At 35.7% G+C, this 27,634-nt stretch overlaps 1 protein-coding gene across 1 annotated transcript in view; it reads left to right on the forward strand.

Moving 5' to 3' along the window:
* LOC120634260 (homeobox protein HMX3-B-like) overlaps window positions 1-22,474 on the forward strand; it is a 48,448-nt gene extending 25,974 nt beyond the window's left edge. The window contains exons 3-4 of the mRNA XM_039904750.1: window positions 3,809-3,912; window positions 21,831-22,474. Coding sequence (XP_039760684.1) covers window positions 3,809-3,912; window positions 21,831-22,474 — 748 coding nt within the window. The remainder of the gene's footprint in view (window positions 1-3,808; window positions 3,913-21,830) is intronic.
* The last annotated feature ends 5,160 nt before the right edge of the window (window positions 22,475-27,634 follow it).

Genomic DNA, 27,634 nt, shown 5'->3' on the forward strand with positions numbered 1-27,634 from the left:
CCCATTATATACCCCTTAGTCGCCTCGTACGAAAACCGCGGGAGAAGCAGAGGTAGTGACCAAATAAATCAAAATACAGATGTTGCAAATTAATGTAAAATGTCCAATGTTTTTTTAATTTCACTAAAAGTTAGCCTTTCACTTCTATCTCACCTGGTGGTAACTGATGATGCAGTAAGATGATAGCGGGCTAACCAGGGAGGTCGTCTTATCAAACTGTCAAAATTGTTAATATAAGTAAACAAGAGTGAATAGGCATCTTCTAAGAAATGGACCAAATCTACGCTTTCCATCCGGTGAAATTAGGAACGTCAGCTGTTATGTTTAGGTATGCCCACAGCCCAACTGTGTGATAATAGGACGAGCATGGTTTCTTTTTTTTAATTTCTCTACTGTACACCGCAACAGATATTATGATAAATAAAAAAAAAAACAAATGGGACAGTACGATATCAAATCATAAAAGTCAGTTACAATTTCAGTTAGCAAATTTTTGGAACGGACTTTCTTCCGTGAAAAATGCGTTCTCACTAAAGTTATTTTTGCAGCTTCTCTAAACACACATTTTATGCAGTCATGTTAATTTGTTTTAATTTCGTTTGCGATTACTTGCGTATAAAGCTGCATTTTTAAACGGGAAATATACGGTGCATTGAACGTTAGAAAGCCACATCCTTTATTCATTAGAAGCGACAGCTATATTATATTGACAGTTAAGTGAAAAGAAGGCGACCTGAATAGAAGCTACGCGGTACATTGTAGTCTGCGCCGTAACCTAGGAAATAAGTGAAAAGATATCTCTTAGAAGCTTTTAAACGCGTCCGAGAATACCTCCCTATCTGTTAAACCAACAAAAGGCTCCCGTGTCGCTTGCACGGACAACGGATACAACTAAACACTTTATGCTATAAAAGAAAGTACAAACGCCATTATCAGTAACAAGCGCGGAGTGTCAGGCAGACGCGCCGCGGCAAAAAGAGTACGCGGGTGACGCGCATCGATTTTTATACCCCTCGAGCGGGCGGGGTCATGAGCCGGCCAATCAGCGCGCGGTGAGCCACCCAATCACGGCACGGCGTCTTCCTTTCCGCTTTAAAAGGAAGCAGTACTTTATCGAGTAATGGAATTTGAGTTTGGAACTTCTCAGCGGGGATTAAATGCGGGACCAATGCAAATTGGTAATGTCTCCGATTCTTTTTTGTGCGCCATTGAGCTCTTAAGTTTGAGCATCGCTTCTTGTTTTTTGGGTTTTAGGGTTGATGATCTATTGAATTTTAAAGTGTATTGATATTTGATGCGTTCACTTTAATCCTTTTAAGCTATTTTACGTATGTTATAAGTTACGAGATTTGTTTTTACGGAAAATTATGAAATTAAAATGGAATGTTATGACTTCTGTTCTTAGCGCTTTTATTTGATTTGTATTTATGTATATAACTATAACTAGTAGTTACTAGAATTATTTTTTCAGAGTCTTTTGAATTGAATTTTTTTTGTTGTTATTAAATGCTTTCACGTTATTATTTTTTGTTCTAATTATTTTTATTAGGTGTAGAATAAAATGTTTTTTGATTTGATTTGATTTTGAATGTAGCTTAAAAATAAGTATTGTAGTACTTCCCTGGAAAAGCTCACATAAAGCTTCACCACTACATACTGTATTTATACTATATTTATACATATTAAAAGAGAAGTTTTATTTTTAAAATTCATATTCTAATGCGTGAATGAAATCCACTGGAAGCCATCTTTATCTGTTATCGTGCAAACGTATAAATAAACAGAATGCCTGCAATCGTTATTGTTTCGAATATCGAAATAGCGAAGTGCAGCGACGCATTGACTTTGAGAATAGTGATGGAAGAGATCACGTGTAGCGATAAGGTGACGATGATTGTATACTCTGTGATGTAATTTTTTTTGCTCTATGTATTTTTCGTGGTGTACAATCAATAGTAGATTGTACTACAAGGACAGAAAACAATTGATCCTCGACTTTACTATCAACCCTCGCCTTTGGCTAGTGTGATAACCTTCTCGGATTAAATGGAATTTGGCACTGTTTTTTATTTCAGTTGCGAAAAAGAATATAGTAAAAACACTAAATTATTACTAAAAATCTACAAAGAATAGACTTAAAACAAATACACGTAAAGGAAGGACAAACAAACAAACACATTTCCGCATTTATAAAATTAGTATTGAAGTATTGATTATAAGTATATTAAGTAATATTATGTGAACGTATCCTGTAGCTATGCCGTAGTTTGAGTGTAGAAGTCTCGTAGAAGAACGTAGCAATTCTCGTAGCAGGGACGCTATAATAATGATGTTAAATTGCCTAGAAACGTAACGTACCTAATAGAATTAAATAAATGGAACTAAAGTGTTACAAACAGACAAATATATCGTTTTTGTCTATTATGTACTGTAAAATCTATGCAATTATTTATTTGCCTCTCTTCTTGGGGTAAAAAAAATCAAACTCACGAAAAACTCGTATTTATGATGACCCTCGTGGCGTAGTGGTGAGATCTGTTCTCTTACAAGCGGAGGTCCAAGAGGTTTGAACACCTGCAGAAGCAATTTGGGAATTCATAATTTCGTAATTTTATCTGAGCTAACTTGTAATATATATCTTTATATATATATTTCTTGTGTGCGTGTGAATGTCACTAAACTCCTCCTAAACGGCTGGACCGATTTGAATGAATTTTTTTGGATGCGTTTGGGTGACATCCTGGATGGTTAGATTCACCAATCAGTCCGAAAGATGGCACTGGGGTCTGCTAGTATATATATATACTTGTAAATAAAAACATGATTTACTTTGGTAACATAATTTATCGATAAAACAGCTTGAAAGCACATCACTGTCTCCCGAGAGCGATCCGTCTCCCTTTTCCATCCAATCGATATTTATATATCGATATATCGCATGGGTTTGTCTGCGGGACAAAAAAGAGTAAACTTTTTACTCGCGAGTAAATTTATTACTTCTTGTTCATACAGATGCGATACAAATGAATATTTTCTGAAATACTCGCTGTTATAACTTTGAGTTGAAATGCAACAATGTTCCTTCGAATAAATTATTTGTATGAGGACTTTTTAAAATCTGGAACATTAAGAATCACTCAGTCAACAAAAACTTTCCTTTTTCTATAGCCTATAACAGTTCACGGCTGGACTAAAGTCCTCTCACAATAGCAGGGTTTGGCCATTACCACCACGTAGGATTGTCGAAATTATAGATTACACCATAAAGATTCTCCTGCTGTTCGCGGAGTATAGCAAATTAAGAAGAATAAGAAGTAACACTTTATTGCACGTATAACATACAGGAAAAGAAACAGTAAAGAGTATACAGTACATATTGTAGACATGCAAAGGCGGCCTTATTGCTGCAAGCAATCTCTTACAGGCAACCTTTGTACACAGCACTTCCAACGAGAGAACGGGATAGTGCCAAGAGTGTTTATAGATATTCATATTTACCAAAATGTAGATACAAATACATATATAATTTAAATAAATATACGTAATGTATAAATATAAAATATACATAATATATATAAATATATAACAAACATATTATATGTAAGTAGATTACATATATTATGTTAAGTTTCTAAGCTTAATTTTCATAACGTGTAAAGTCTTCCAATATACACTTGGCCATTGTTGTGTGCTACAGACTAAACCCTCCTTTATGAAGGTAGACGCAGGCCCTATAGTGGGACGGAAATGGGTTGATAACGATGAATGATGATTGTGAAAATTCATGATAACTTTCTGATTGTTACAGATTGGGACTCATATCTCAGTGGAGCGCGCTAGCTGGCCGGTACGGAGGCCTCGTGCCCGCGCCTTGGTACTGGCAGAGGCCTCACGAAAGGACTCCACCCAGAGGTAATTTAACAATTGCTTTTTTGTTTTTCAACATGTATTTAACAACTAAGTAAGTAACTTAGAATCTGAGTTGTGGCATTTTTTAGGGTTTCGTACATCAAGAGTAAAATACGGAAGCCTTTTGGATCATATTGTTGTCCACCTGTCTGTCTGTCAAGACCTTTCATCTCAGTAACGCTTTGAGGTCATCATCGACAGCCTATTAACAGCTCAGTACAGTGCAACGGGCCTCCTTTCAGGGAAGGGTTAAGCTGGAGTCCACCATGGCAAATCGGACACCCTTGGGAATATTATGCAGAATTATCAGACATGCAGGTTTCCTCACGATATTTTTCTCCACCGTTGAAGCAAGCGACATTCAATTGCTGAAAACGCACATAACTCCGAAAAGTTAGAGGTGAATGCCAGAGATCGTATTGGGTTCCTTCAATGGGGAGCCGAAAATTTACATAGTAATAAACAATCACTCACGACACAAACACTTTTAATTAAATGGAAAACTATTGGACAAATATGGTGTAATCGCGTGCTTGAATATGGTAACACCGAGTAAAATATGATAAGACCGACGCGTGTCAATCAGACTTATTTTTACGCAGCCTTAATGAATAGTAAAGCTTTATGTCACAGAGCTCGTCCGGGGAACTACGCAATGCTTATTTCTGCCATCAAGCAGCTTGTGCCGGTCTAAAAGGCGTGGTGACTTGTGTAATTAAAGGTATACAATAAGTAAGGCTCAACATCTCGGCTTCAGGTTCATCGAAGAAGGGCGGTAATTTATATGATATGTTTCTTGCATACCCTGCGAATAATATTATTCAAGAAACCTTAAGACTCTGGTTGGCGTCCAGATGCTTTTTCCCCTTTTTTATTGCTTAGTTATCTCTATTATTTACCCAAATACTAGATTATTCATTTATAGTTCAAGTTCTTTGCTCTATATAAAAAATCTAGAAATGGTCATAAATTAATGTCATCTGCATATCAAAGTCAAAGTCAAAGTCAAAAATATCTTTATTCAAGTAGGCCCACAGGTGGCACTTTTGATGCGTACATAAGAATTACACGGTAGTGAGATGATGGCGATAACCACATTCGTAAACTTAAAACTAAAGCTACGAGGGTTCCAAACGCGTCCCGGTCTAAGAAGAAGCCCACAACAAACTTAGCCGGGTGTTTTTTTTTTTTTTTTTTGTTATCGCCATCTCACAATGTAATATTAAATTATTAGAAGAGCAACCTGGTTAGAGCAATAATTTACACCCAAGCTTTTTTATCGTTTACGTAGTCCTTTATACTATAATAGGACTTTTCTATAAGCTTACGTTTAATACAAACTTTGAACTTTTTAAGAGACATCTCCAAGATGTCAATTGGTAGTTTATTGTAGAATTGTATGCAATTTCCTTTAAACGAATTATGAATTTTATGTAACCTAGTATATTGCACTGTAAGTTTATTCTTACTTCTAATGTTTAAATTATTGCAGTCACATTTTTTCTTAAATTTAGAAATGTTTTTATGGACGTACATTAAATTTTCAAATATGTACTGACTATACACTGTCATTATTTTAAAATCTTTAAATTTATCTCTCAATGACTCTCTCGGACCCATTTTGTAGATAGAACGAACAGCCCTCTTCTGCAGCACGAAAATAGTGCTAATATCAGCAGCATTACCCCAAAGTAAAATTCCATATGACATAATGCTGTGAAAGTAACTAAAATATACCAGTCTAGCAGTTTCTACGTCGGTCATATGGCGTATCTTCTTTACCGCATAGGCAGCAGAACTAAGCCTGTTCGATAAATTATTTACATGAGGGCCCCATTGAAGTTTAGAATCTAACGTTATTCCTAGAAAAACTGTCGTATCCTCCAGTTTCAGTTCCTCATTATTAAGTAGTACAGTGGTTTTCACGTGTTTAATATTAGGTAAAGTGAATTTTATACACTTGGTTTTTTTTCCGTTAAGAACCAAATTATTAGCTTCAAACCACTGTACCACTTTAGCAAGAGAGTTGTTTACGTCGTCAAAAGCTAGTTCACGTCGATTTATTTTAAAAGTCAGTGATGTATCATCGGCAAACAGAACTATCCCGTGTTTATCCTTGGCAAGGTAAGGAAGGTCATTAATGTAAATAAGGAACAGAAATGGTCCTAATATAGACCCCTGTGGGACACCTATTTTCATAACTGATCCATTAGACCGTTTTCCATTCACGTCGACTTTCTGAATTCTATCGCGTAGATAGTTACTCATTAAGTCTAGAGCTACACCCTGAATTCCATAGTGGTGTAGTTTCCTAACTAACGTTTCGTGTTGAACACAATCAAACGCCTTAGATAAGTCACAGAACACACCAAGTGCATCACGTGACTCCTCCCAGGCTTCAAATATGTTTTGTATTAGCTCAACACCTGCGTCGATTGTTGAGCGACCCCGTGTGAAACCAAATTGCTTAATATGAAGTATCGTCTGCGAAAGGTACAGAAGTCATTTGTGGGATTTAGTACACGCTTTTATAATATGATTCCTAAGGTAATTTTTGAACTACCGATGCATAAGTCTAAAGAATATTTTAAAACACATTTATAACAGCGAGGTTATAATACAATTGATGATCTTCTTAATGACAAGGTTGCTTGGAAGCAATCGGCTCCGCTTTCATCTCCCACAAGATAGAAAAAATAATGTTAAAATGTAAATAGTTGATGTTGGAAAAGAACAACCGCCGAGTTTCTGGCTGGCTTCTTCTCTGTAGAATCTGTCTTCCGAACCGGTGGTAGAGTCACTACGACCAAACAAATTTGACGTTTCGATTCAAATTCAAATTCAAAATTCATCTATTTCAAGTAGGCCAAATTAATACGCACTTTTGAAACGTTAAGTCAGTCTGTTTGTAGAGACTCTACCACTGGTTCGGAAGGCAGATTCCACTGAGACGAGCTGGCAAGAAACTCAGCAGATTGCTCTGTTCCAATTTCATTTTAAAGTTTAACAATCTTTAAAATTCTTCTGTTTTGTGACAGATGAGAGCGGAGTGGCCTGCTTCCAAGCAGCCTTGTCGTTAAGGAATTCATCAATCGTGTAGTAACCACGATTTGTTAAATGTGCATATATGTAGTGGCTTACTTGAAATGAATTTCTCAACCTCATTTAGCACTCAGCAACTTAAAAGTGTCGGTTATCAGGCCGCGCTAAAAAAGCCATCCCCTCGAAATCACGGCTCGCGAGGCGTGGGTGTTGTACGGGAATCGATTATTCGTGAGGCGAGGCCGTAGCAGTGCTCATCCGCGTGTCATGGTGACATCAATCGCGGCATTACGTACCGTGTTCAAGCGGTGTCGCCGCAGACGAGCACTGGTTCTTACAATACCACAATATAACTATAGTTCCTCGCTCAATAAATAAGATGAATATTAGAATTATATATAAAATAACCGGTGAAAATATTAAGATGCTAAATGTTGCAAAATGAGGTTGGAAATTCCCTAACTAATTTTAATCTATTTATTTCTTCGTAGCGAAGAAAAGATATGTCACTGTTGTCGATATTTCTGACGAACTGGTCGTCCACTTTATACGATTCCGTAAAATTTTGTCGATAGCAAAGCTGCCTATTTGAATTTCTGGATGTGTAAAATCTTGTGATGTTGCGTCACCGTTAGCAGTCTTTGTGTAATGTTTTTTAATAATATCACGGGGTATCAGATATTATCCGCAGTTGTGATATGTCATACTAGTAATTACTTTACTGTCTTGGCGGCCGACTGGCGCAGTGGGCAGCGACCCTGCTTTCCGAGTCCAAAGCCGTGGGTTCGATTCCCACAACTGGAAAATATTTATGTGATGAACATGAATGTTTTTCAGTGCCTGGGTGTTTATCTGTATATTATAAGAATTTATGTATATTATTTTTATATATAAAAGAAAAAGTGTGTGGGTATGTTCCGTATAGGCTCCGAAACGGCAGGACCGATTTCAATGAAACTTTCAGGGAATCTCCGGATTGACTTGGCGAGTAATCCTGTAAAGTATGGTGACGATCGGAGCACTCCTATTTTTGAACTGTCAAATACAGCTTTTATTTACTTTGATGATATTCTATTGTTGGGTGTACATGGGTGTAGATAATGATCTTCACCCGCTCGAGAAGAGAATAGAAGAGAATGACTTAAATTAAAAATTTAATGATGTAAGTTTATTGTTTGAATAAAATAAAGCAAAATCTAGCCCGGCGAAGCGAGCTGGGTAGGCTAGTTATATTTTATAGAAATATTCATCAGTCATCTTAGTACCCATAACACAAGCTACGCTTACTTTGGGACTAGATGGCGATGTGTGTGTCGTCGTAGGATATTAATTTATTTATTTATATTTTTAGAGAACGCCTCACAGATTTTCTGAAATACCTTACTACATAACTGGTAAGTTTGGTTAAACAATAATTGCGTCGTAAATAGTAATAGCAAAGCTTTTTTGTGACAGCACCATGCGGAAAAAGCTTATTTTGCCGCTAATCAGAATTGTTGAGTTCCGTATTCAAGGGCGTGGTTGCAGATGTAATTACAATCGCATAAGGCATAACACCTTCGATTTAGAATGATGGAATTCAGATTGTAAAACGTGTTCCTTGCATGCTTACGCGTTCTTATTCTTAATATGTCGTAAAAGACAATCACAAATTCTAAATGGTGCGAATCTCCATTTTCATCTTAATCAAAATGAAGACTGTAATAATGTAAATGTAGTCATAAAATCTATTTTATCTTCGAATTCACCACCACTCTTCGGTTAGCGTCTGAAATAAAACTACTGTTTTTTTGCACTTGTTTTACAATGTACTAATAATTGCCAGCGTGAAAAAATCGGCCTAAAGTTGAAAACCGCTTCCAAACATCTGTTCATATCCTTAGTTTCAACTTTTAAGACTGAAACGCGAACATTTCCTTTGAAATCGCATTGAAATAATATTTCAATGATAAACATTTCATACAAATCCACAATCTTCGGCAACAAACTATTGAGCGTAATCGAAGTTTATTCAAAGTCTGCAATTAATTCGCCAGAGCATGCGACGAGTATTGTTGGCAACTTCTCACATTCACATTTTGTATGTTACCAGGCTATATTTAGAGCGAGTATAAACTGGCAACATTTTATCTTACCACTTTATGTCTTACAAAATATGCGGCAGTAGTCAAAGTTCTTGAGCTTATAGTTATATTATCCTATTGTATTATATTTCCATGTTTGGGATATATTTTTTTTTCATTTTGTACAACTGCATGTTAAAGAAGTACCAACTAAGAGTGTGAACAAGAATACGCTGGTATGATTCCATAGGGACATCAAACTTAAAACAATTCAGGTAGTACTATCCTTAGTACGAAAGATAATGCAGTTCAGTAGTTTAGTGCTGTACCTACTTGGAAACTTTATTAAAGGTACAAGTTGCAAAATGATTCTGTTTTAAACACATTCGTCAATATAATTGGTTAAAATTGTTCGATATTGACAAGTGTACCTTAATTTATATGCAAAATGGAGTTAAGAACTTATTGTCGTGAGACAAACATGTCGCCAGGGTATCGGCGCGCTTATGGTAAACAAGCAATCGTCATCTCGTCTGCTCTCTCAACCCCGCTCATTTCGCTTTAATTTTCCAAAACCCATCTCCGGGGAAAACAAAGCGAGCGCCATTTCACGCGGTCCAAACCGACCGAACAATGCCTTTCTACCATACCTACTACTTTTATACGTATAGCAACACTGGTGAAATGTCAAACATGCAAACATATACCCGTCTCTTTCGCACCCGTACGATTCCCCCTTTAGCGCGACACCAAAAGAGATTTTCTCTTTCGGAGATGTCGCATGCGGTTGTTTTAATTTTCGAATGCGGTTTGTTCGGATTGCTGTGAGTGCATTTGAGCCTTTTTTATTTTTTTTTCATGATCGAAGTTGACTACCGTTAGGAATGAATGCTCGTAACGAATAGTTTTTTTATCTACCCTCAGTTTCACCACATGATTGCGCTCCACTTGCAAACGGATTTTTTTATCAATAGACATAATTTTTTTTCCAAAATATCAGTTACTTTGAAATAGGTAACCTATTTTAAGGTAACAGCTTTTATGTTATTACGTTATTTATCTTAGATTATACTATCGTTAGCCGTGATTGCAAAAAACAGTCATCAAAATAATAATAAAACAAAAATGAACTATATAGAAGAAATATATACAATCTTTGTATGGTAAAGGATAATAGTTCCTGTCGATGTTACGTTTGATAACTTAGTTAAATCTCACAGATTTCTTAGAAAGACTTTAATAATAGAAATGCACAGACAATTATAAGACAACTTCGATCAAAACAATATTAATTTGTGTAAAAATTTAATATATGCAAATAATATTTTAATACTTGAAACCAGTATTAATATATGTACATTACAATTTTCTACAGGTTTTAATAGTGTTTTAAATCCCTATTATGTAAGTTAAAGAAAGTGGCATTTAAAATATTTAGCCCTATTAGAGACATGTTATAATTAATATTCAGTATAAAATAAGCGGCTATTAAATAACTTTTAAAACTCAATTCCGTATTCATAAACTGCTTAACTAGTAAGCGTTTGTGTAAACAGCAAGCCAACGGTAACAAAGGATTACCTGATACGGCTTCTAAAATCAATGCGAATCACTGCTGTAGCAACCATTTTCCCGAGAGCCGCTTGTTTAGGCTTTATTTATAGAAATACGGACCGAGTAACGCTGGTGAGTGATCTCAAAACTTACGGAAATGGGGCTAGGTAATTTAAGCCTTGTCAGTGTTAATTTAGGGTGTAGAATGAAGTGACAGTAATAGGAGTGTTCTCGATTCGATTGTAGTGATTCATTCAACAGCGTTGATGACATTTGACTTCGCGCCTTTGCGCTATGTTCGAATTTTGAATTTGCATTGTCGCATTGTCCGGTCTTGTCCAATTATTATCAGTGAAATAGAATCTGTGCAGTGTTTCGTAGAGTGATTGTATACTCTTTGATGTGCGCTGATGTATTTGTATTCCACAGTCGTATGTAATTTTAAAAGCACCATGCGGTAATTGATATTCAGCAACACCTGTTGTAAGATATTTTTTCGACATTAATAATGTACAACATTTCGTCAAGAATGGTTCTGCTTTAAAGAAAGCATAATTAAATATTAATATATATATGATAAACATAAACAAAGGATATATTTTTAAATTCTTTGGGAAAGTTAATCTAATGCTTTCCGGGGTGAAATTATCCTATGTACATCAAGATTAGTGCAGTGAATCGGTGCGGCCAAACATACTTAACATACAAACAAATAAACAAACATACATTTTCGCTTTTATAATAATACATTTTAGTATTAACACTTTATTCATCCCTATCCTTATCGCTATCCCTATCCCTATCCCTATCCCTATCCCTACTAATATTATAAATGTCAATGTAAGTTTGTTTGGTACGCTTTCACGCAAAAACTACTTAACCGATCCTCATGAAACTTTGTACACATATTCTTGGAAGTGCTAGAGAATAAAGGATACTTTTTATCCCGACATTAAGCTCGATTTCTCTGGGAGAGGTGTTGAAAGTTTTTGATGATTTTATGCTATAAATCCGTCAAATTATAACCTATTTAAATAATTATATTTGTAATATAGAGTTATGTGTTTGATTTTGCCCAAACTTTAAGTAGGTCTGATTGAGGTTGGAGATAGAGGACAGAACTCCTCAGCGGACAGCAGCAAACCCCTCATTTAAGGCTTAGCGATACTGAATACTTGAATTAGATAGAAGTCGCGGACAGCTAGTATTAGTATATAGCCGTGGCCGTGAGAGATATACAGAGTGCTGAGTGTGAGTTACACACAAATATTCCAATGACTTAACCATCACGTAAATCGACATAACGGCAAACGCGTTGAGAAATAAGGGAAGGTGAGTGTGAGTTACCATCGAAGCTAACCATTCGATACGCGTTTACCGTGAATGCGGTGAAATATTTTCTTTAAGTTGGTAGCGCTTTCTCGATGTGAGATAAACAGACCAAGTTGAGAAAGACGTTAGTATGAAGTATTGGCAACGGCCAAGAGTTCAAACAACTTTCTTATTATTCATTAACTTTTATTTTCCTTATTCGTTTTTACACTTCTATTTTCATTTATTACTCGACACTATTTAACACAAGTTGCCACTTCGTTGAACGTTCGCGTTCGAATGCCTAAATTTTCGTAGCATGGCCCCTTAGGCGCCATCTTTGTCCCCTCCTAAATTGTTGTTGATCACGTGATTCAGCAAAAGCGCACGAACCGGAAACGAACTCGCAATCCATGATAAATCTTATACAATTTACTTAATATTATTATAATTATTCATTAAGTCTGTTTTAAATAATTGTTGTATAAATAACTATTACAAATCTACCGTCAACAGTATTTATAACAATTACATTCATACTTATCATCCGGAAATAACAATTCTCTAGTAATACTAGGATCTTGATCATGTTATTTTATATATTTAAATAATATTGTGACAGTAAATAATCTTGACTTAATAAATAACCCTAACAGCTCGGCCTTCCTGTTGAGCGCGAGTCCCTTCGCGATTCAGTCACCAAATGCAAACAAAGAGTAAATTTAAACGAACACAATAATGTGATCACTTCCTTAATTCATTGCAAGAGACTAATAATTTCGTAGGCATTATTTACATATAAATTGTATATAAAACAAAAAATAAAGAATCAGTCTATATAAAAAGAATAAAGTCAATATAAGAAAAAAAAACTACAAATCATTAAATAATTAATTAGTCAACTATAATGAAGACCATAATTTTTTTAATTATTTTATTATGCATGCATTATTGAATTTTATTCATTATTATTAACAGGTTCATTTCAATTTCCATCCTTAATACATTAATTATTATTCGTGGAAAATTCATTGTTTAAAATATTGCTATTTTCTATGTTATCATCATCATTCGAACTACTATCAAAGGCTCGGTCAAAGCTCATCCATGGTTAAATTTTATCTACAGCTACTGTTCCCTCATATCTGCATCCATTTTTGCCTGACAATGGAGTGTCCTCAACAATAAATTTATCATTTTCAAGTACCTTAATAATACGAAACGGACCATGGACCAACGACCAATTTTTGTGATTGACCGTCGTGGGGAACTTGTCTTTGAATTCGAACTAAATCTCCTACTCTATATTCCTTACTCAGTTTTCTACGTTTATTAAAACACGCAACATCTTTTTGCTACTGTTCTTCAATACGTTTAGATGCTTCTTCCCTAGTACATTCCAATTCATCGGACGTTAGTAGATTTACTGTATCATTAATGATATCATCATTAATATTGTACTTAGTACTCCCCAAGTTTTATGATTTATAGCAAAACCAAATAAAAGTTCTGACGGTGACTTTTGTGTAGTTTTATTAATAGTAGTGTTTATACCTATTTGTATGTCCTGAATGTGCTCATCCCAAGCTTTTTCTTCCTTACCATGATTACAAGTAGCTAATGCCTCTAATGGTCCTATTGAACCATTCCACCTTGGCTCTTTGAGTTGCAACAGCTCTTAATTCAGCAGTTGTGAAAACCTTAAATGACTTGCTGGTAAAACTGGACCCTGTGTCAGTTATGAGCCTAGTTGGAACTCCAAAGAAGCTAATGTGATCTCTCATGACCTTCATTGTTGTTAGAGATTTCGTATATCGTCTATAATGACTAAAAAGTAGCAATTACTAGTTTTACTTTTAATAAAAGGGTGAACAGCGTGGATGGTGTGGAATGGTATACTAATTTTCTCTATTGGATGTAATTCGCCTTCTTGCTTTCCACCAGGTGTCTTATGGTAAGCACATTCCAGACAAGCTCATACGTACTTTTTTTTACACAACTTCTCATACGTTAGAACGAATAGTGTTTTAGTGTTTTTTTTCATAACCATAGTAACCTACATCATCATGATTTTGCTTAACAATTAATTTGCCACCGGGCCCCCCCTTGGCACAACCCATTTAATTTCGCCCCCTATCCTATGCGTCCTATGCGGTAAATGCGACAATTTTTTTGTTTAAAATTTTTATGAATATCAATCACGTAGTCTGTTTTTGGATCGTTAAGGATATTTTTAATTCCAACTGTTTCATCGTCCGCGGATTGCACGGTGTTGATCCAATCTTGTTCGGAAACTACTGACAAGACATCAAGAATATGTAACTCACTCTGGTTGAACATTTATTGGGTTACGACTAGGTGCATCCACGTGCGACATTTTTGCCCTAAGTCTATATTCAATGACTAGCGGACCCGCGCGACTTCTCCCGCGAATGAGTCAACTTCAGAAAGTAGTCTAATTTTGTCGCGGACTATTTTATAGAACTTTAAAGAAACAATTCCGATATATTACTCCATATTTCCGTCGTTTGGCGTAACGTTTACCGTTCACGCATCGCACGCATCAGAATCTCTCAAAAATATTTTTTTTTTTTTTTTTTGTGGCGTGATTATACAGCCTTAATTGCAATCAAAAAAAAAATCGAAATCAAAACAGCATTTAATGAGATTAGCGCGTTCATTTCAACTATGCCTATCTAAAAAAAAACCACGTCAATCTAAAACTCCGTTGCGTGGTTAGAAGTTCGAAAAACATTCTTTGTATTCTAACAACAAGGACTGAAGTGTTGCATACTATTGTGTCATCTATTTCGATCGTACTTATTGATGAATGAATGAATGAATACGCTTTTATTGTACACAAAAGAAAAAAAAAAGTAGTTAGAGATATAAATACAGAGCAAGAGAGTACAATTTGGTGGCCTTATTGCTACATAGCGATTTCTTCCAGGCAACCAAAGGCGTGAAAGGAAAAAAAAACATGGAAAAACTATTGTTATTAGCTATCGATATTTCATTTATATCTAACGTTCTATTTACGCGAATCGCCCGGGTCAACAAAGACTTATTTTATCAGACACATTTTGGACTAATAATGCACAACGATTATTTTCAATGCTATATTCCCCGGGTAATAGATAAAATTCTTTACCATCATTGCCTCTAACTGACCCATTAACAAAAACCTTACCATCACTTGAGTTCACAAAATACTGGTACAATACGCAAACAGTTCATTGGGATTGTAACAGAACTACTTGAAATGAGATGTACTTTATTATTATTTTGAAGTCTGCTAAATATAACTACTAAGACTGGTTACTTTACAACGTAGTCCTCAACTACATATATACCGACGAGTTCTTTAATATTTTGAACTTCTACGGTGGTGGCTATCAAACTCAGTGGCTTCACAAGATTAACACCAATACCTCTTAACATCGGCAAGTCTATTTCTGTAATTAATTTGAAATCTAGTATATTCGCATCGCTTTTCCTAATTAGCGAACACTGACTGCCTACATCCAGGTGATATTAAAAGGTCATATTAATAATTTTTGCGTTTATTATGTATTTAACATTGGTTTTAACGTCTATGCTGACTTAAGACACTTGTTTTTCATTCTTCTTTTCTAATGGAAAGTGATTTGGGGTTACGTTGGTTTTATTTCTATAGGAATTAGTCACCTGGTGCCCTAGCCTTTTCCCAATTCGTGAATTTAATTAAAGGTTTATCATATTTCTGGTCTGGTTACAATTGAAGCACCGAATATTAGCGTTGATACTAGTAAATTTGGACCCCGTTGGCCTTTTTAAAACATTATTCTTATCAACCATGTTTTTCTTACGAATGTCACTACAGTCTCTCATATTCGCCACTTTAACTGTTCTAAAATACTTTAAAACTAATTCAGGCTCAGAAAATTGGGCTGCTTGTGCCCTTACCCTTACAGCACGATCGTCTACGCCATGAAGTAAACAGTCTACAGCTTGTCTACCAGTTATTTTGCAACGGTTTAAAATATTAATTTAAGCCCAATAATGATGCTCCAGGGATTCACCGTAGCGGACTCGCTCATTAAGCATTTCCGTCAGGAGCTTAGCATAGTCTTCACGACTGGGAAAAGATTAATTTTCTCTCCACTCTGCCCAACTAAACAACAAAGTGGGTAGACCCTGATACCATGACTTTAGCAATACTACACAACTTTGGGAGAGAATAGTGTAATGTCTGTTTATCCTCGCATTTATAGATATCCGCGCACTCCTCAACTTTATTTGTCCATGTTAATATAGTTTGTTCCTTAGTCATGGGATCAAAGTCAGGAATTAAGTTATTTGAGCTCCTTACATCTATAATAATGGATAAAAATTTATCTAAAAAAAGCGGTAGTGAACCCCGCCGAATTCCTAGCACGCTTTGACCTTGAATGAGCTATGACTGACTCACCAGATGACTCTGAAGAGGTACAAGGATATCTCTTACTCCTATGTCTTGTCCGTCTTCCATTCTTTAGCATTCCGTGGAAACCGCTCTCCTCTTCCTTCGATGTCTTCGTGACGTTCCCGACATTTCCAATCCTCGACTTTCAAAAATCCTTAGGTCTTGACCTCGAGCTTCATCTATCACTTGGTCTTAACCTCGACCATCATCTATCACTTGGTCTTAACTTTGACCATCATTTATCACTCTGTCTTAACCTCGACCATCATTTATGACTCGGTCTTAACCTCGACCATCATTTATGACTCGGTCTTAACCTCGACCATCATTTATGACTCGGTCTTAACCTCGACCATCATTTATGACTCGGTCTTAACCTCGACCATCATTTATGACTCGGTCTTAACCTCGACCATCATTTATGACTCGGTCTTAACCTCGACCATCATTTATCACTCTGTCTTAACCTCGACCATCAACAATCCTCAGGTCTTGACCGCGACCTTCACTTCCTAGCCCTTGACCTCGGGCATTTAATATCCTTAACCCTTAACCTCGGGTTTGACTCAGTAACTCATCATTAGACCTTTGATCTTGGGCGTTATTTTCATCCATGTCACTCGAACTCAGAAATAAAAACAATATTAGCTTAGAATAAAATTCATTATACGAAATCACAGCCGATAAGTGTTTCTATTAAACTTAGTAATGAAAAATAAAAGTAAATTTAGGAAAACAATTATTGAATAATACCCTTGTTGTTGTCATTGCTGAATCTTGAGGGAGTAAAAAAAAACTTTTAACATTACTTAATTGCGTAATCGAAGGTCGTTGAATTTTGTTAAGAATTAATCACTTAATAAACCTTGTTTGACAATAGCTGTTACGAACCTACCACTGATCATAACCTGACAAAAAGCTACGAGCAGTTCCCGAAACTTGTGCCTCGAGTATAGATTTAAGAATCTTTTTATGGTTAACCAACACTTGCCCATGCTGCTCGCAGTGTCTTTTACTAACGCAGATACTTTTAACTTTAACCGACACGGTTATTTTTAACTAAACCAGTTACCAAACCAGTTATTTTAATTAAACCTGACACAACACTGACACTAACTTGACACTGCAAATAAAACTTAACGTCGACATCTGTGGCGGAACAAGACGAATCTAGTTATTTCTTGTAAACCACTTAATAAATCAAAGAAGAACTCTTATCATGTTTGTAAAAACATCAAACAAATAAACTAAGTATTCAACGCATTTAACAAGCAATAGTTTTATTATTTGCCAGGCGAAGAGTCATTTACCACAACTTTAGGTTATGTTTATTTTGTAAGTACCCTCATAGGTATGCTTTGCGTGTAACATAATTCGATCTAAGTAACCTACCATTATAATTATATTCTAGTAATCTCAAGTGAACTTCTAGTTGTTATAAGATTTTAAAACGTAAACAACGTTTTTCATTCGTCTATAATATTAATAGTCAAAAACAAAAAAAATATGGAAAAAAACGAAAGCAGAAAGTGACAGAAAAGTAGTTGGCTTTTGTACTCACATTTTTGCAGGCGTGAAAGGAAGTTTTATTTATCCTTTTAAGGTCCCACTTCTGAACTATTGGCAACGGCCAAGAGTTCAAACAACTTTCTTATTATTCATTAACTTTTATTTTCCTTATTCGTTTTTACACTTCTATTTTCATTTATTACTCGACACTATTTAACACAAGTTGCCACTTCGTTGAACGTTCGCGTTCGAATGCCTAAATTTTCGTAGCATGGCCCCTTAGGCGCCATCTTTGTCCCCTCCTAAATTGTTGTTGATCACGTGATTCAGCAAAAGCGCACGAACCGGAAACGAACTCGCAATCCATGATAAATCTTATACAATTTACTTAATATTATTATAATTATTCATTAAGTCTGTTTTAAATAATTGTTGTATAAATAACTATTACAAATCTACCGTCAACAGTATTTATAACAATTACATTCATACTTATCATCCGGAAATAACAATTCTCTAGTAATACTAGGATCTTGATCATGTTATTTTATATATTTAAATAATATTGTGACAGTAAATAATCTTGACTTAATAAATAACCCTAACAGCTGGTATTCGTAATGGACGCTGCTGTATATCAAATTTAAGGTGGTTATATTGTCTATGCTAATGTTTTGTTTACGTTGCGGAGGATTAAAATATAAGTGTCTCTGTTAGATGCCATTACAGATCAGAATACAGTTGCAATCACCCCTGCTCTTCCCGCGGGTGTCGTATGAGACTAAGGGAATTTATCAAAGAACGAAGTACTACCATATTATGCGTGTCTGCCGGTGTAATTACTGGCGTTTCAGGACGTGTTTACAGGAGATGGTTCGCCACTCACCGTCTTTCAGTTGGGCCAGCTTGGTTTGCCAATTAATGAACAAAATGTGTGAGCCGTCACGGGATGGCAGATGTGAAACATTGAAACTGTTTTATACAACTTACATGCCTAAAAGAACAGATTACGACAGGAATCCGATATAGCGTCCTGGAAAGATAAATCATTACAATTTTGAATCATAAAATAAAGACTGTTTACTACATCTTTATTAAAAAAAAAATTAAGAATTTTTTGAAATGGCGGCAACTCAACTACGTATGGTACATACGAGTATCTTTATGGTACCATCTTTAAACGAGCAATTCTTATATATATATAATTGGAATCTCGGAATCGGCTCCAACGATTTTCATGAAATTTAGTACACAGGGGGTTTCGGGGGCGATAAATCGATTTAGCTAGGATTCATTTTTAGAAAATGTAATTTTATTCGTGTTTTCCTGTAATAACCGATTTGGTGCAGATGAAGTTGCACGGGTCAGCTAGTATTTCATCATATAGCGTGGCTATGAGTCGTCACAGCCTGTATCAGATTTACCCTCGCCTATAGACGTTTCACATAAATTTAAAAAAGTTAAAAAAAGTATAGAAATAACGGCAATTTTAACCTCGTTGATTCGTAGAAAGTAGGCTGACTGAAGGATAGACTAAATTCAAATATATTGCATATTAGCTGTCCCTGGTTTCATTGACAGGTCAATTTCGTGTGATGCCGGCATATCAGAAAACAGCTGTTACCAATTCTCTTCCCGCGGATGTCGTACGAGGCGATTAAGGGAATATAACGGGGGGTGGGCAGCAGCGTCCACAGCGCTGTTACTACCTGCTGCATTACTACTGCGTTTCCCAACCATATTTGTCCAGCTTGGTGATTATGGGCAAACCTTCCGGTTGGGAGAGTCGTTCAGTTCAGCAGTGGACTCTTATAAACTATGCTGTTACTAAGAAGTTAAACTTCTTTATGACATAATTGTTTTAGTTTATTAAAAAGAAATAATGTGGAATTTATTCACACACGGCGGAAGTATAACTTCTGAAAAGTAGCCTACGAGAGATTGAGGTGGATGTAGAGTATCAGAACTATTAGGATAAATGTAAGATTTATTATTAAGTTTCCATGGTAACTAGAATAGGTAAAAAAATGTGTAATGTTTTCTATCTCACTCTGTCCTATACATGGATAATAATATCTAGATAAAGAAACAAACACATTGTTTCCTAGATATTATTCGGTTTCCTTGGTAACTTAAATAGGAAAAAAACATAAAATAGTATGTATATTTCTGTTTCATTCTTTGCCGGCTTCATCCTACACATTTTTGTGTTTGTGTCTCTTACCTGTTGTTTTTTTCCGTTGCATCCGATTTGAAATACCAATGATTCTAAAGAAGTTTCACTTCAAAAAAAATACAATGTCCCACATTTCAATTTGACCATAGATAATTGTATCAATTTAACTATCAAATACGGCTTCGGTCTGTGGTAAAAGGAACAAGAACAGGCCGCCAAATTGCCTAATCAAAAGCGTAAAATCCCCCGATTAGATTAACATTTGTAATTGGATCGGAATCGTATTCGAATGGAACGTGTCGATTCGATTCGAAGAAGCCTTTGAAGGTTGTTAAACTATTTGTATACAAATGCATCGACTTTGTTGGTTTACGGGTAAAAGGCTTTGTTTAATGTTACTTACGACTTCGTTGATATAATCGTACTTGACTAGCTCACTTGCAAAATTGGAGTGGAGTGGCGATTGTAATAATTTATCTCAGCAGGCGCAATTTGGGAATTAATCATTATTATTAATTTACTCTGACACGCAAGGGGATGACGTATCTCACAACAGGCTTGCAAAAGGCGTTTACTCGCGATCTTTGCGGAAAAACGTCACTTTTGCATAATAAAATAAATACATGTTGGTCTGATGGGTGGCTTTGACCGTGAAAGATCACCCTGTCGACAAAGACTACTCCTATGAATTTAATTGTGAAGTTAGCTTTTAATTAAGTGATAAAATTTCCAAATAGAGAATATTTTTTTTCTTAAAAAAAAATCTGAATATTTTGTTTTTGGGTATGTGCCAGATTAGTTTCCTTTAAAAATTAAATGCATTTTTCTTCGAATTTGTAACAGCTCAGTGCATCTATATCATTTCGGAGTTATGTGTGATTTTAGCAATTAAATATCACTTGCTTAAAACGGTGATGGAAAATTAAAACATTGTGATTAAACCTGCATGCCTCAAAGTTCTAGATTATCGTTCTCAAATGCTTGCGAAGCGTACCATACGTACATTTGGCCAGAGTGGTAAAACCGTCTCGTGCCCTGTAATGTGATCGGCAATGGTTTGATAACGATGATATTTCTACACCAAATAAATTCAATATTTCATATCTGCTAGGCCATTATCATCTCTCCTCTCTCAAGTCGAAGGTTTGCCTGACATCACCATGATGGGCATTGTGTAGCGGTGATAGCGCATTGGGTAGAAGCTCGACTTCACTTTCGAATCCCAGCCCGCTAACTTTTCTAAGTTAGGTGCGTTTTTATAAGTAATTAAAATATCGCTTGCTTCAACGGTGAAGGAAAACATCGTGAGGAAACTTGCATGCCTGAGAGTTCTACTTAATGTTCTTAAAGGTGTGCGGAGTCCACCAATCCGCACTGGGTCAGCCGTCAGCGTGGTGAACTACGGCCTTAACCCCTTCTGATTGTAGGAGACCCGTGCTCTGTAGTGGGCCGGTAAAGGGTTAATGTGATGACCTTGCTGGGCAGGCGGGTTGGTGCCGTGGTGATCGCAGTAGATGGAAGTAGTAATATAGAAGAAGCCGATGGCCTCACTTCGCTAGATTCTCTTATGCTCTAGGCCATTATTTATTTATTTATATTCTTATTCTAACACTATCATTATTTTTTTACATAATCTTAACATTATAATATTTAATTACCTATTCGGGTAACAAATAACCCACATTGCGATCCTCGTGAATTCACTCAGAGCGCAACAATACAAATCACATTGTAAAAATGAAATAAAAATAAATAAAAATATAAATATAAAAATATATATAAATCCTTTTTTTTATGTCTAATCCAAAAACCTTTGTTACAGAGGACTCGACGACTAACGAAGAAGGTTCAGCAGCAGGTTCCCCAAGACTGCGTAGTCCTCCAAGAGCACCTTCTCCACCATCGCCGTCTCGCTCTTCCCCGCGCTCTCCGCGCCTACATCCCGCTCTATACCCCCAGCAGCAAGACCCACAGGATTCAGACCCAGATGTCGACGAATCCGACGACTTCGATAAGGACGAAAAGAGAGACCCTAACACAAGCTTAGGAAAGAGAAAGAAGAAGACCAGAACAGTCTTCTCCCGATCACAAGTGTTCCAATTGGAGTCGACTTTCGACATGAAACGTTACCTGAGCAGTTCAGAGCGCGCTGGTCTGGCTGCGAGTCTGCATTTAACTGAAACCCAGGTTAAGATATGGTTCCAGAACCGGCGCAATAAGTGGAAGAGGCAGTTGGCTGCGGAGTTAGAAGCTGCGAACATGGCGCATGCGGCTCAAAGGTTGGTGAGAGTACCGATTCTGTATCACGAGTCGAGACCGACCTCGATGCCTCACACTCCGTTGGCGATGCATCCACAGTTTTCAAACGATACTGGGGTGTATTTTCCCCCTCAAGCGCCACAGCAGCTGCAACAGCTTCCAGCGTCCCCGGTAACTTCTAGAGCGCCGCTGTCTAGTTTGGTATAGTGTCAGCTTGAAGCTGCACGTAGAGATGTGGCAGACGGATTTTAATGTTTAAACTGTGAACGTGTTTCCTTTTCCATAATGGCGGACTAGTCATCAGTGAGTGTCGCGTAGCTATCAAATGCCAAATTAAGGTGGAGTTAAGAAGTAGTTGGGTGTGTCTATAATTGTGCACGTTCATTTTGTTCTCTAATCTTATATCAATAACTTGATCAATTTGCCATCTGAAATACCGAAATCCAAAATTTTCAGATGACCTATTGAATTTAGTTGTTCTATCGTTTTTTTATTCTTCCCTGTTGATAAGGATATCACTACTAAATTAAATCTCCTTTCTGAAGATTTTGTATTAGATTGATCAATGGGGGAGTATAAATGTAAATAAACCATTTTCAAGTTAGAATTGGAGAAACTCTTAGATTTTTGTCAGAAGCTTAACTTTCTGACGATCTGAATAGATATCTTATTAATAATTTTCTTCGGAAATAAAACTAAGACATTATTCGTGTAGACAGTGATGTGAAAATGAAGGTGAAGATGGAAGATGTAGATGAAACTGCACAATTTTTGACATACCTTATATAGTATAAGATCTGTATTATTAAACCTACATTGAGCTAAGAAAATGTTCTCAAGTGCAGTCTCAGTCTCAGATGTGGACTTATTAATGCAGGCTTAAGATTTTCTCGTTCGCAATCGTAGAGTCACTGTAACGCAAAACTAAAATGGACTGTTATAAAGTCGCAAATTCTCAACTGGTTTTTATTTTACAAATATTCCGTCAGCAGCGCTGGCAGTAGAAGTGTGAAAGAATTTGTGCTTTAACGCAAGGCAGGTTACGTTCCATTTTACTTTGTCGTTACAGTGTTTATTTCAAAAGACTCTAGGGTTTCGTGGATGCCAATCTTACATCCACTAGGGGTATTATGCGGTGCTTATAGTTCATCCAATGTGGCTGCAAGTTAAAGTCAACGGAGGCGTTGTCTACGTCATGTACATACAATAATCCACTACACATACTTGTCTTAAACTGACTTCTATATCAAAAAAATAATTAAATAAAATAAGAAAATGCATACGTATACAAACACATACGTATACGTATACGTATTGTAACACAATTTTATTTTAATTTAAAAAAAGGTGTTTTACACTAAAAAGTGTAAACCGATAGTTTATGAAGGTAGGTAATAAAAATAAATGGACATACGTTTCCTCGGTCACGCGTCCGTTGCTAAGAAAGTAACACTTTACAGCTAGATTGGAACCACTATAGAACGGTTGTATAGCAAAAAACTAAATTAAGTTGACGTAAGTAAATGCAGGACGCGTTTTGAACCCTCGTAGCTTTATTTTTAAGTTTACGAACATGGTTATCGCCATCATCTCACTACCGTGTAATTCTCATGTAATGTACGCATCAAAAGTGCCACATATGGGCCTACTTGTATAAAGGTATTTGACTTTGACTTCGCAATGAATCTCTATTTTTTTCTCAAATTTTTGACAATCCTTTGGTATCAGCAACTGATAAGCATTCTTGCTTATCCTTATTATAGGATAGCTAAATCACAATAAATTATAATTTCTACCATAGTTTTGGCGCCAAACTAATATTACTTGTGCAAAATTTATTGAAACATAAAATATTTTTAACAATAATAATTTAAAAATTGACGGTGACATTTATTTTACTGAAGAGGTTAAATAATTATGTTCATGAAATTAATCGATAACCAATGTCATACAAACACGTCCCATTCAATTTAGTTTATAACTGCTATACAGCCAAATTAGCACAGTTATAGATAAATAAGTATAATTTTTAGTTGTGAGTAGTTAGTTATTGATAGAGTTAAATGTAACGTACAAAGTCGTTGTCATTCCAAATTTGTATAATATTGTAAATATTTAAGCGATAAAATAATATAATAAATGTTTTAATATTTTCTTGTATTTATTCCGTGCTAAACTAGCTAATTAATATTGTAAATAGATTTAGTAGGAGAATAATATCGAAAATTGCTTTTTGCATTGTGCTATTATTTCGAAAATTCTTATATTAACATACAGTTAAATATAACTTTTATGAGTTACATCGACAATATTCGTAAGGGCAAAAATGAGTAAAGTAATGCCGACTAAAACCGATTGTTAGCACCAAAGAAAAGTAAACCTTGTTGCTTTACTTTAATATTTGAAATACTAGAACAACAAGACTCATGATATCTCTCTCATAGCGTGGCTAACAACCAATAGCAGATGAAGAGGTTTCGCGCGAAAATACGTGCATTATGATTGGTTTAAATATTTTCGCGCATACATCGTTGCAACTTGTCAAAGTGGTAATACTGTATCGATTGTTAAGATAGTATATTTGTAACATATCACGATAATAATTCAATTACCAAATCATTGTTTTGTAAATTGCTGATAATTGTTAAATTAAATGAAAGAATGTCAAGAAAAAAATACTTTTGGTAGACATTTTACTTTAAATCTAGCAACCCAAAAGTAACAAAAGGTGTCACGTTGCGACTGTCTTATCAGACAAAATCTAAACAGAACAAACTCATTTGTTATTAAATTGATAGAGCGAACTGACCTCTATAAATAACCTTTGTTTTCAATAAATGTTTACGAATTGAAATTAATAAGCTACATCCTAAAAACTGTGTTTCGATCTGAAGGGCGTGGTTGCCGGTGTATTTACAGACTCGTGAGGCTTAACACGTACGCCTGAGGTTGATGGTCACAGGTCGACATGTTGCGAGACTTGTTCCTTGTATTAATTACCCTGCGAAGTGTTGCCCTGTTTATAGGCCACTGTTTTCCACTCACCTGTCCGTCAATTATTTTTAATTAAAAAATTCATCATCATCACATCACATCAACCGATAGACGTCCACTGCTGGACATAGGTCTTTTGTAGGGAGTTCCAAGTTCCACGGTTCTGAGCCGCTTGGATCCAGCGGCTACCTGCGACGCGCTTAATGTCGTCTGTCCACCTCGTTGGGGGCCGACCAATGCTTCGCTTATCAGAACCAGATTAAAAAATTACTATTATTTATTTCTGACTCAAATTCAAAATTCATTTATTTCAAGTAGGACCAGCTTATACGCAAGCACTTTTGAAACGTCAAGTCAGTCTGTTTGTAGTGACTCTACCACCGGTTCGGAAGGCAGATTCCACCGAGAAAAGCCGGCAAAAAACTCAGCAGATTGCTCTTTTTTAACATCATTTTACAATTTACAATAGTTGTAAATAGGTGAGAGATGAGAGCGGAACTTGCTACCAAGCAGCCTTGTCGTTAAGAAATTCATCGACCGCATAGTAACCACGATTTATTAAATGTGTTTTAGCACATCATTTAAACTTATGCATTGGCAGGTCCAAAATTACCTTGGGAATCATATTATGAAAGCATTTACTCAATCCCACAAATGACTTTTGCACCTTTCGCAAACGATATGAAGATGTAAATAACTTATGTCCAATTCGAGTAAGGCGGTTGTCTATATTTATATTTTAATATTAAAAACACAAGTCATTGTTTCTCAAAACGTATTTAAAATTTACATTGAACATGCAAAGCTTTTCACTAATTCGTTACTTAATAAAATAACATTAATTCCAATTTCCTACCAAGTTAGGCAAGGTTTACAATAACATTGATATTTAGGTAACAGTTTTTTGTAAAAGTTCCATAATGATTTTTGGAAGCAGCGGTGTCTGTTTCTCACATTACATTATTAATAATTAATTTATGCGGAGCAAACAGGTAATAAATGTGAAACGTAAAGCATTATTGCCAGTGCACAGCATAACGCTGTGTTTGCGGCCATTTGCCATATTGTTAAATAATAAAGTGTTAAAAACTTATTTCAAGTTCAAGTAGTTTTAATCAATTTCTGTCAAATTCTAGGAACAAAGGTCGCATGCGTTTTTTACAATAAATACGAGTAGATAAGGTGTCGAATTAAAACGATTTCTTCAATATTACAGATTCAAATTGTAAAACACTTTTAACTAAAAAATTTGACGTATAAGTAGTTTGACTAAACTAGAAAACGAAAAAAATATATGCCCTGGGTAGCGAGATGTGCTGTCAATCTATAATTCAGTTATAAAGCTAAAAGATTAGCGATTTGCGTGGCTACGGTAGCTGTTCTCGCTAGTACATTTTTAGGTGTTGCCATAAAAAAATATTTCCCTGATTTTCAGTGTAAAACAGGTGGGTAAATATTACGATATCCGAGCTCTATAATATCGCCCAAAGGCCTTGTGAAATACTCGCTGTGTGGCTATTGATGATAAGATAGGCAGTGGCAACCGAAATACCAAATAACAAAAAAAAATGCGTTTGATATTACAAAAGTCGCAACGTGAAATAACCTTTGTAAATGTCGTTTCTATTACTTTTACTTTATTTATTATCTATGTAATTTCAGCATTCGCTAGCCTTAATGCTTGCTTCTTAATAAATAATTAATGTTACCGATAGGAATTTCCTGTCTTCGTTATACATTAAATATTATAATATTGCTCGGAAGAGACGGTAAATAAAGACATCATGCAATAAAATTACATTTTGTTTTCTTTTCTTCTTCCACAAAGTTTTAGGTCCCTAATTTAGCTTGTGATATGGGTACTAAGAAGACTTAAGACTATGAATTTTTATAACTTATGAATTTTCCCTACTTCCCTATCCCTATCCCTATCCCTACTAATATTATAAATGTGAATGTAAGTTTGTTTGTTACGCTTTCACGCAAAAACTACTAAACCGATCATCATGAAACTTTGTACACAAATTTTTGGAAGTGTTAGAAGTAATATAGGATACTTTTTATCCCGACATTAAGCTCGGTTCCTTTGGGAGAGGGGATGAAAGTGTTTGACGATTTTACACCATAACTCCGACAGATTATAGCCGATTTAAATAATTATTTTTGTACTATAGAGGTTATAATACGTGTTTAATTTTGCCCAAACTGTGGTTGGAGATAGAGGACAGAACTCCTAAGTGGACGGCAGCAAACCCCTTATTTAAGGCTTAACGATACTGAATACTTTAATTTTTATTAGAACTACAACTGAATTTAATGCCACATCAAAAAACAAAATCAAACGCAGACGAAGTCGCGGGCAACAGCTAGTAT

The sequence above is a fragment of the Pararge aegeria genome, chromosome 23, assembly GCF_905163445.1.
Source record: "Pararge aegeria chromosome 23, ilParAegt1.1, whole genome shotgun sequence".
NCBI classification, from domain to species: Eukaryota; Metazoa; Arthropoda; class Insecta; order Lepidoptera; family Nymphalidae; genus Pararge; species Pararge aegeria.